The 11758-nt window shown below is 38.3% G+C and overlaps 1 protein-coding gene across 1 annotated transcript in view; it reads left to right on the top strand.

The window, feature by feature from the left end:
* The window catches only part of LOC105622024 (protein dead ringer homolog), a 119509-nt gene that overhangs the window by 89255 nt on the left and 18496 nt on the right, over positions 1-11758 (top strand). The window contains exon 4 of the mRNA XM_012203805.1: positions 4937-5009. Within this exon, the coding sequence (XP_012059195.1) occupies positions 4937-5009 (73 nt within the window). The remainder of the gene's footprint in view (positions 1-4936; positions 5010-11758) is intronic.

Genomic DNA, 11758 nt, shown 5'->3' on the forward strand with positions numbered 1-11758 from the left:
AGAGAGAGAGAGAGAAAGAGAAAGAGAGAGAGAGAAAAAAGGCCGGGCTTCTCGGGCCACTCGTTGTTCTGGACGTTACAGAGATTTTATAGGAGCGTAACGCACCAGCGGCATTGTACGCGCCGCTCGACGTCATAATGATTATAATTGCCTTTTGCTATTTTTAATGTCCTGGAAGCGGGTAATGGTAGCAACTATTATGGCCGCTCGTATAACCCGTTGCTGATCTTGATATCCCCACTTAAAGTTGCCCATTTCCATCGTTCACCGGATATCTTCTCATTCTTATCACCGGCGAATCAAACTTGCTCCGATTTTCATCCTTGTTTTCAAGAACTATACTGTCTATTGTCTATTCGTTGCTAACTTACGAGTGTTATTCTATTTGTAAAAAAAGATATTGATTGAATGCATTTGTGAGAATGCTTTTTGTAAAGAGATTAATCGGATATTAGTTTATAAAATCTTATTCGAAGAAGACTATGAAACTTATGTATAAGAAGAGAGGAATATTTTGAAATTTCAAGCCTTAGATTAAAACGAAAGATAATGGTACTCTTATAAAAAAGATATGTTTTGCGGACTCTTTTTCTTCTAAAGAGATAATTTTATTAATAATATTGAAAAACATTTTGCTTATATATTAATATTAATTCTTCTTTAATTATGTATGTATAACACATGCGCCTAAAATGCTTTATATCCAAAAGATTTCTATAATAAAATAAAATTTTTGTCGTCGTAATTGCATCACACCGCATTCGCGCTTTAACGATCTCTCAAATCCTTTGAACGAGCAAATATAACGTCGCGTCGGAGGAAATGAGCGATAAAATTTTTATCTTGTTTCGTACGTTTGTCATAATTCATGCGAACTTACCGCGGAATTCGCAGTTGGGTGATGTTTGGAAATTATTTTATAATTCACTTGATCCTAGAATATATTAAATAAAATATATAAAATTACAAAACTATTTAAAAATTTAAATCACTTATCACATTCTCTGTTACTGATCCCAAAGGATCTAAACTGATATGTATATAATTGATAGAATTTTTGAAAATTACCTCCGCCTACCTCTATTTGTTCTAGCTCTTTTAGTTATAGCAGATTGGACTTCCTAATGATTACTCATATAGACATATTCAATGACTTCGCTCTCTTGTATATAAAATTTATGTATCAATATAGCAATACTATATCTTACACTTAACAATGTAGTATTATAAAAAGAACCTTTAAAAGATTTTCGACGTTTTCAAATATATCTTACAAAGTAATCATCTCTTAATATTATATCGTAATAGAAATTATATTTGTCACATTTGAATTTTAAATTGATATTTGCGATTAAAAATTTATTTAATTTTAATATAGTATAAATCAATATTTAGCATTATTGACAAGAGTGTTGTATCCCTGCGTAAAAGTCCTATGCTTTTATCTGATATCTCGATCTTGAATCTCGAAAAGAAAAGTTGGAGCGCATTACGTAAAACTGCGCCCGCTTCCGTTCCGTTCGAGACGCACCCTTAAGAAGGGTTTACGGCCGGAAGTTGACCCCTTACATTTGCGAGGGCGGATGCAATGTAACGATATATCGCTCGCGAGAAGCTTTTCAAAGTACACGGACCTGTGGCTAATTATATGATTAAGATAATAAGTTGGCGAGTGTAAATACTTGCTGCTCACCGATGTCCCCTAGCGAGGCTTGGCGTATGGAAATTTTACATTATCATCATCCGTTTCAGGGGACCGTAAGATAGACTTTTAAAAATATCATGATACTGTATGTACATTCTAAATTTCTTGCAGTGAAATCTCACTTCGAGAGAGTAAAAAAAAATGCAACCACCTTTGTGTTTTGAAAAAAAGTAAAAATATTTCACTTCTTGAAAAAAAAGTGACAATCTTCATTCTTTTTAGAATGAAATCTCACTTTTTGGAGTAAAAATTCTGTCTAAAAGGAGTGAAAATTTGTTTTTTTTTTTTCAAGAAGTTAAATATTTTCACTTTTTTTCAAGAATGATTGTATTTTTACTTTCTTGATAGTGAGATTTCATTGTAAGAAATTTAGAGATATATAATATATGAAAATTGTTGTTTTTGGTAAAAAAAAATGTTTTTTGTACGATATTATGAATATTTATGTCTGTATTTATTTCTATTTTTACTTGCAATACTACGGAAACAAAATTATCGACGCTCTTTACGTAACCGGAAGAAAGCAAACTATCTCAATCTCTGATGCAGTGGAAAACTGCGCGATCGATGGAAAAAACTGATCGATAATTGTTGCTCATAAAGCTAGCGATGTGTGCCACACTAAGTACTTATGAGAGATCTCTTCTTTTTCTCCACGTTCGTCTCTTTTATCTCGTTTCGCGTCTTAAAGTCGTAAAATTCGCGCGGTCAAGAGGCCAGAATGAAAAAGAGTTAGAAAGTTCGATGATCTTTAATTCGAAGGACGCAATTCGTGATACATTTGCGGTAGATGTATCCACTTCCCTTCAATCATATTAATATTTAACGAAATATTTTTCAACGAACTCGAATTTGCGAATTGACCAGAGATCACCATTTATTGTGACTCGCAATCAGTGAAATAAAATCGCAAACATCTTGTAGCTAATTTCTACAACAAACGAGTTTACAAACTTGACACACCGTTAAGAGAAGATGATTGAAATTCGATGATTAAAATTTTCAAGGAATCACTCTGTTCATCGAATGCGATCATTACCGGATATTCTTGCCGAACGCAGTATGTGTATACACTTCGGTCGCTATAATCACAGCACCTTCGAGTCCGTTAACGTTACTAAGCACGCGTACATCGATCATCGGCAAAGTTGGCTCTCCTCGTGGTTGCCTGGGACGAAAGTCGTCCGATCAACCGGCGGTCGTATCAGGAATTATTATTCACTCGCCGTCAGTGGATGAGAGAAGGAGAGGGCGGGGCTGCGGCGCATGCATCATCGAGAGCAAATTCCGTTGCCCCGTCTTTATTTTACCACGGTAGTGAAGTACACATGGTCAGCATATAGAATACGAACGAGCGAAAGAGAGAGAGCTGCTCTTCTCCCCTGATCCTCACGTGGCTGCCGTCAGTCCGCTTAACTGTAGATCAATCAATATACCTCGCTTGAACCCTCAGCCTCTATACTTCGTCCCCTCCTCCCTTGCCTTTTACTTCGTCCTCTCCCTCCGGCTGCCCCTAACGAGCTCATCGCTCGTGTAGCCAAAGAAAAAACACGAGAAAGTGGTACAAAATGGCCCTTGAGAAATGCTGTCCGTCCATCCGTTCGTTTCTTCATTCCTACGATACGGTCATTGCTTCGCGCTCTCATCAAGGGTAGCGAATGAGATTAAGAGGGTGAGAGCGAATTTAAGGGGTTGCCGCGAAAATTGATCGAGGAATGTGAATGTAAATTTCTCTCTTTCTCTCTTTCATTGATTAACTTCGATTAACGATCTACTTGCACGTGGTGGCGATTGCCAGGCACCTGCCACTGCCACAATGCTGAGAAACTGCCCGTTCTACACAGCTGTACGCGCGTTGTGCGTGTATGCTGCACATATTTCGTTTTGTCGCCATACATCTCGTGCGCGCAGCATTTTTTCCCATGACAGGCGTCGACATTTACGTCTTTACATGGGCGTTACGCTTTGACATATTACTTTACATTTCTATATCGCATCGAACGATACCATTGTGCGATACTCTCATTAATTACATTGCTAATAATAAAATGCAAGAACTACGAATTGAATTGGTTATTTCGAATATTAATATAGTTAATTAGTTTTCCTATTAAAATAAACGCACGTTTTAAATATAAAAGAGTATTGATGCTAAAAGAAGATTCTAAACAAATCTTTGTAATTAAATGAATGTATATATTGAGTATCAACTGAAATTCAAGCGCGTAATATACATACACTTCGTGATTTTACAATACTTTTTTGTTTTATTGTTGCTTTCATAATCCGCGGGCAATCTAGGCGGAAAACTAGATGGGATAGACGGCGTGAGCGTAAGGCATCGTATTAATTATTATTCGCCCTTAGGGAGGAATAGTGTTGCGAAACATCGTACGATTAGTTGAATAGAATTTATCGTCGCGGCAAATGTGCGAGTCGAGTCAAGTTGAGTTGAATTGCGAAGAGCGGAAAGTATTGGAAGAGGAAAAGGAACAAGCTCGTAGTTACAACAAGCTTGTCGAATGAGAGTTTAAGGGATGTAGAAAGCGCCAGAGAAAAAGAGGATAAGGAGAGACACTAGGAGAAGAGAAAGCGAGGGTGTACGAGGCTGATATTATAAAAGCAATTAGGAGGTCTCAGATTAGATATAGCACATCGTACATAACAAATATGATAATACGGGCCGCCAGCCCGAAGGGGGTTTGGCTTTCATATAGTCGGCGAGGGTTTCGGGTTATGAGGCAGGTTAAACGGAATCATTAATAATCGGAGCTAACTAATCTGCCTGTCGCTATGAGCACACTTGTTTCACTCCTGTTTTTATTACCACGCCGCAAGGTAACGTTTTATTCTCCCGATCGGCACGGGAAAGCATTGCGAGAGAGAAAGTATTTGTGCGATTATAAAGACGTTCGACATAAAAATGTTGATTATTGCTTGATTACATTGAATTGTATTAATCGTACAACTCATGAAAAGATCTTATCGTCTACGCTCCTCTTTAATATAGTATATATGTACGTAACGCTGCGTGTAATGGAGATGTACTCATTATCGTGCGCAAGATGTCCCATCATTACACGTATGTAATTTCTGTAAATATAGAAAAAGGGGCGCACGTCCCTTTCTGAGTTAATACGTTAGTGGCAAGACGCTCCCGTACATTGAAATGTATTATTTGTCTTGTATATTATGACGAGACTCATTTGTCTTTATTTCTTTTTGTTTCAGTTGTATGAGCTGGATGATACCCCTGAACGGAAGGTATTCCTTGACGACCTCTTTACTTTCATGCAGAGTAGAGGTGAGTCTATCAACAGAATAATAATTACCCCGATGTATTCGATAAAACGATCTAACGTAATAATAATGTATGATGCTTGGCATGATGCCTGCGAAAAAAAATTATCAAGTAATATAATGGAGTTTGTATTATAAATATTGGACGTTTTCGCAGCATGTTCTCAAAGACGAGATTCTTTCACTCGTAAATTTGTTTTCAACACGACCTTCTCCGCGAGATTCTTTCGTTATTTGTCAATTTTATAACGGAAGCGAAAATACATCGCAAATTTGCACGTTAAAAAGTAAGAAAGTGTCTTTACTATCTATACTGATTAATTTATTATTATAAGATAGTAATTAATTACTTACTTGTATTGAACAACGATGTTTTTAATATTTAAAATAAATAATTAATTACTGTCTTTAAGTCTTAGCCAGTATTAGATTTATAAGGGTACGCGCTCTACTTATACATATTCGTATACCTGTAAATTATATTTAACTCACTCATAATCCATCATACGTTTTGTCACGCGCTACTCCTACCTTTAAAAAAATACACTGAAATGTTCGCGACTCGATTAAAAGAAGTTTGAAAGAACAGGCGGCATAAATCGAGCAGAGACCATATGAATTTTTTCATAGAAGACTACTTTGCAAATTTGTTTAGATCCATTGTTTGAATTTGTCCGACCGTTGAGAAAGATACACACATGCGTGACTGCCGCGACCCGCATCTCGTTTCCTGCACACGTGGATTTTCGTATAGCCGGTACGTCCGACCGCGTCGTAAACGTCCACGTGGTTAAAAGGTTCGATAACACGTTGCATCTGCTCGGCACCGAAAGCACCGAAATTAGAATCGACGAGCGAAGCGGAACAACGCCCATGAAATCGCACATTTTCTCACGCGCGTTTCCGCGCGATAGCGTGCTCGCGTCTATCACACGCACGACAGACAGGAGCTAGAATGATTCCGAGATACCGTAATTAGCGCAGTCGTGACTACTCATGTCTTAGCGCTGTTCTACGTGGCCGCGTCACCGATGAAACTTTTCAACGGTTATAGAAAGGAGATTGATCCACGGCGAATCGTGGCCCGAACGTTAGACGATGAACCGGAAACGTCGGGCTCTAATTATAAACATGGCGACTCGTCCATCAATCAAGCCCGCCAGTGATGCGTCAGTGCTTCTGTTCTTTTCCCTCTTTTTCTCTTTCTCTCTCCCTCTGTCCTTCCTCTACGAAGTTTGTGGCGCAACTTTGAGTCTGAGACGATGCTATTATTATGTTTTCCTCCCTAGTGATAATTAGAGTAGATTGGATCAACGTATCTGTCTCTTTCCAGTCGTTCCTCCATCGAGCGTCGTCAGTATTTTATGAACGGTAATTTGGTAAAGAGCTGTTAAGGTGCTAAACGATCGTTCGGAAGGTGATAACATGTGGCGTTGACAGACTCTTACGTAATGCGCGAGAACTGATCAATCTCAGTTGTATTGAATTTGGAAAATATTCCTAATATTTTTATCATAGAAATTTTAAGAGGTGATAGAATGAGACAAAATGTGTGAAGGGCAAGAATAAGCGGAGGTCGATCGAACGGGGATGAGATCATGCGCGGTTGTAAAGTATCGAACAGCATCGTTTGTTTCGCAGGTTATTATACTTCATGAATGATAATAACGAGTCGAGAGAGAGAAAGAGAGAGAAATGATCATAAATCCTCCAGGAGATCAATGGCGATTGATCTTTCGATTCGCTCGTAACGCGGTTCGATTAAAATCGCGATGAGGCGAGGGAAGAAAAAAAGAGGAGAGAGGGGAAGAGAGAGGGTATCGAGCGGGTGCGTATCTCGATGTCTCGCGGGTAAAAGCTCGGACCACGAACGTGGGCAGGGACCCAGTCGGACCCAGTCGGATCCAGTCAGACCCAGTCAGACCCAGTCAGACCCCGGGACTAGGCCCTCCCGCGGGCTGCGTTATTGTGCCGACGCGCGGTTGCCCCACGCACGCAATAATTCAACACTAACGTAACGCATAACACCTTACTACGTCCGTGGATATAAAAGACCATTCATCATATTCGGGTATATTAGTCCAGCCACCACCAATTTGTGTTTGCTATCATCGCTTCGACTCCGACTAGACACTCGGCTTTTTAGATATACAAACGCATGGACAAATTATCGCGGTTAGCCGATTATCGCTTTTGACGGTGATAATCCATATTTTCTTCCACGTGCGACAATTCACGGAAAAACTACACTTTCTGTCATGTGTTGTATTGGTTAAGGTTTTTTTTTTTTTTTTTTTTTTTTAAATTTTTATCACCCAAATTATCAGTGGAATTTTATCAGTCAAATATGTATATATGTAATTATTTCACATTAAACAATATATGTGAAAGTTTCTATGTATGTTTAAAGCAAGTGCTGCCTTTTTGTTCTTACAATCGAGTAAAACGAGATGCTTATTTAGATGAAAAAAATCATTTGGTGGCACAACGAAGATAAATGAGCTTCTTCACAGTTTTAACACCGCAAAGTGTCATCGCCTTTTTAAAAAGATTCTTAAATAATACATCATAATATTTTTCAACAGACAAATTCAGTAATCTATTTTGTTTTTCTATGCTACTTATTATATAGACAACACTCACAATAATAGGATCATTTATCGATAATATATACAAATTATCAGAATAATAATAAGGCGGTTAAAAGATATCAACTTTCCGAGAATAATTTAGGTCCCATTGTAATTGATAGAATAATTATACTTCTTCTGTTTGCACGTGTATGTAACAAATGATGAAGTATATAAAGGAGATGGCATATAAAAATGTATAAATTTTATATTATAGGATCGTATTTATTTTATACTTTGTATAACACACGCGGGAACATCTTTTCGTAGAACTTATCTTTTAATGCCCCTTAAATCCGACGCGGTAATAGATATTACTAAGGTCGTTTCGCAACAAAGTGTCCCACCCGTTTCGAACCCGCCGCGACGAGGTATTCGTATATCAAAAGCGCCGACGAGGCACGCGGAACGCACAAATTCGCGTAAGCGGAACATAACTTAGTTCGATATTGCCGCCGAATAGCGATGAAAACCGGTTTAAGAGAGTCAGTATAACCCTTGAACGATCCAGAAAATTTTCTGACGAGTGAATTATTCGATCAATCTTACGAGTAACGTTGAATGAATAAGAGACGCAAAAACGATGACGTGTACGTAAATTGGTTTAATTGAGTATATTAGTTATACTTTGGGATTAGACTCTCCGCGTTTACATGTTCATTCTTAATCACGTTTTAATATTTTATAAGTTTAAAATGAGCAAAAACCTATCGTGTACACAAATGTAGATTGGTTCAGGTTTCATTTTTTGAGTTGTATAGTAAATTTAGTTGCAATAAATTAACAATGCTTAAAACACGCTGTCATTCTGTGCCGCATGTTATGACAAGTTTTAATATATCATAATATATCTGTATTTCAAGAAATTTTAAACGTCAAGTCATATTAAAATACACGTTTTGCAAGGCTTTTCTTTACTTTTCTATCACTCTTCTCTCACGCAGTCTAACGTGCGCGAAATTCATGTTTACTCGCGCAAAAACTAAACTTTGCGCGTTATCGATTCGCGAGGAAGGTTCTTTATTTATCGCACATATTGCTAACACCGCTCGAAAGACCGACCGTTATAAATCCCAACCCATTTAATATGCAAATCTCGGCACCTCCGACAGCCCGAGGTTGCGCACGTGCTTTTTTTTCCACCACGAACGAGTTTCAATCGCCAATGTAATTCATACTGCGGGCAGATGGCTGCATGAGTAGTGCCATTCTCTTCGTCGAATACGTTATTATCTTTACTTCCCTCTCTGTCGCTTCTCTGAAGCTTCAGTTTCGCGTTCAGGCACATATTATGTTCATGTATATTTGCACTGTCGCAAATATGTACGAAAATAAAAGAATGTAAAAAGACTACAAATCAAAGGCAATAACATCTTTTTTGCATTAAATATTTATAGGAATTAATTTGATAATGACATATTTTCAATATATAAAGTGACGATAAAAATGATTTTCTTAAAATTGAGATACGTCTTTGATAATAAAAGTATTCAGGAATATAACAAAGCAATTCATTTTGTGGATATGTGAAAGAAGGAAAAGATAACGATAGAATGTAAAAGAAAAAAATATGAATTAAAAGGAATGTAATATCAGACGGTGACTATTTTTTTTTTTTTATTTATTTATTTCAACGACGTTAAAAAGCGCTCAATCTCGACGAGAGGATGCATTCGAATGAATTGATCGCACGGTTCGTATATCGTCAGGTTTAAAAGTGCGTTGCAAGTGTGGAGCAGAGCTGCATCGCGTTACGGCCGGTTCAAGAAAAATGCCTTTTTACTCGCAGTGCGGGTAACGCATTAACGCGGAGAACACGTGTTCGGCACGAACACTTTTCGCTACACACTTGTGAACACGCACCGCGTACGTGACGTCTGCATACACAAGATATTACATAGGTTTTCATAGGTACGCTCTCGTCCTTCGATTTTTTTCTTTCTCGGGTCGCGATATGAGTCGCGCGTCTCGTCGCTTTGGAACTTAAACTCTGGTTAAACGCTCCACAACGTTTTGCAGTTTCGTGCATGCCGTAGATTAAGAGAGAATCGAAGAGGGCAAGTAGGAACCATCATGAAATTGAGCAGCCAGCCGAGCAAAATCCACGGTTGTGGCTTAATAGTTATCGTGCCGCGCAGCCGTTACTTTTAATACCTTTTAGTACCTCCGTTCATTTCGCATGCGCCTCATCCACACGGATTCGCGCATACTTAGTGCATGCACGTCTTACATGCGAATAAGTCTCTCGAGCCCCGCGCGCCAGAAAATATTTCCATTGTGCAACTAAAGGAGACGACGGTGATTCGCCGGTGAGCTGACACACGAACGCACGATTCGCCGTCCCCCTTTTCCCTCCCATTTTCTTATTATTCGATATTTTGTGCCGGGAGCACGTTCGTATGCCGTTACTCAGTAACTGCACGCCGTCACGGCATATTGCAACTAGTTTGAATGTTTGACTTTGCCTCGCAACAGCGAAAGCAACAACGTTCCTCGCGAAAATAGTTTCTCCTCTTTTTTACGCGCGACTTCTCCGCTTGCGATACCGTGCGCTTGGCACCGATAGCCTTGACTATTCCCAATGTATACTCTCTAAAGCTGAATCAGTCCCAGTGGCATACTTGGCACTGATAATCAATGAAGTTCAACTAAAAAAGGAAGAATGTTTGAACATTATATAACTAAAATACTGAGATATTCGCACGTTAATTTCAATTTTCCAATAACATATTCATTGATTTAAGCACTAAAACAAGGTTAGATCAAGATTAGCTAATAAAGATTAGCTAGGTTAGAGATCTCACATTTTATTCACTGATTATCAATGACATACTTGACACTGATATTAGTGATTATCCACTGATTCAGATTTAAAGAGTATATTAGACAGCGACCGACACTATTCAAAACTTGTAATTACGTTTGAATCAGTTTCTCGTTCTCGAGCGCAATATGAGCGCAAACTTATCAAGAACTAATGATTCCTTTTCCCTCGTATACCATAGGATCCTGTCACACGTCGAACGATTGCTGTAATCCTTTTTGACCAGAACGAATACATATTTACGTTTCAATTTTTTTGCGCTAAAGTAGTCATTAACTCTTCGTTACCAATGTACAAATTTTTTTCACTCTTCGTTTTTTCACTCCGCAACCTGGGTTTTCGAATTTTAGTGCAGATTTTTATATTTTTGTTCCGGGTTGTATTAAAATCTGAAAAAATTCTTACATTCTTTATAAAAGACTTACATTCTTTTTAACAACGAATTTTTACTATTATAGAAGTTGAATTGCATTTTACTGATTTTTGTACAGACTTAAATTTATCTACAAGAATTTACGATAAAAAAATTGACTGCTTTAAGATCGACATTGTTGGTGGAGAATTAATTTACTGATAAAGACAATAAAGATAATATACAACAATGAGACTACTTGTAGCTTGATTTTACAAAGCATGATTTTAATTTTATGCGGAGAAACTTATTCTAGATAGTGTCGGCTAGTACATGAAAATTCAAAGGACTTACATAGCGCAACGAACGACGTCGTGGGGAAAATGTTATCGTTAACATCTTATAGATTTCAAAGAACTCGAAACGTTATTCTTGACGGGCCTTTATTATGTAATAAATATCAAAATTCATACGTTACAGCCTTTACCGAGAATCGATCTTCAACCGGTCCAAAGGGACGCCTATAAAATCGTCGAAGCAAGGCGCGTCTTAGGTCGAAAAGGCAAGCGGATACGTTCACGGGAAACTTAGAATCGCGTGAGGACTGCGAGGTTGGTCGATTAAATCGACGGAATCTAGACACATGCAGCTTAAACGGACGTTATACGCGAGATTACCGGTGTCCCTCCCTTTACCTCTTTAACACCTTCGTTTATACCTCTATTTGTATCTCGCACCCGCTCCAATGTCGTTTTATCGTCTTTACGACCTTGTCGAGCAAATCGACGAGCCGGTGTCGACATCCAAGCAACGATGACCGAAGAGAGAAAGATAGATAGAGAGAGAAAGAGAAAGAGAGAGGAAAAGAAAGAGAAGGGGTGGGAGGGAGGCAGAGAGAGAGAGAGAGAGAGAGAGAGAGAGAGAGAGAGAGAGAGAGAGAGAGAGTA

This window comes from Atta cephalotes (genome assembly GCF_000143395.1).
Source record: "Atta cephalotes unplaced genomic scaffold scaffold00001, whole genome shotgun sequence".
Taxonomy (NCBI): Eukaryota; Metazoa; Arthropoda; class Insecta; order Hymenoptera; family Formicidae; genus Atta; species Atta cephalotes.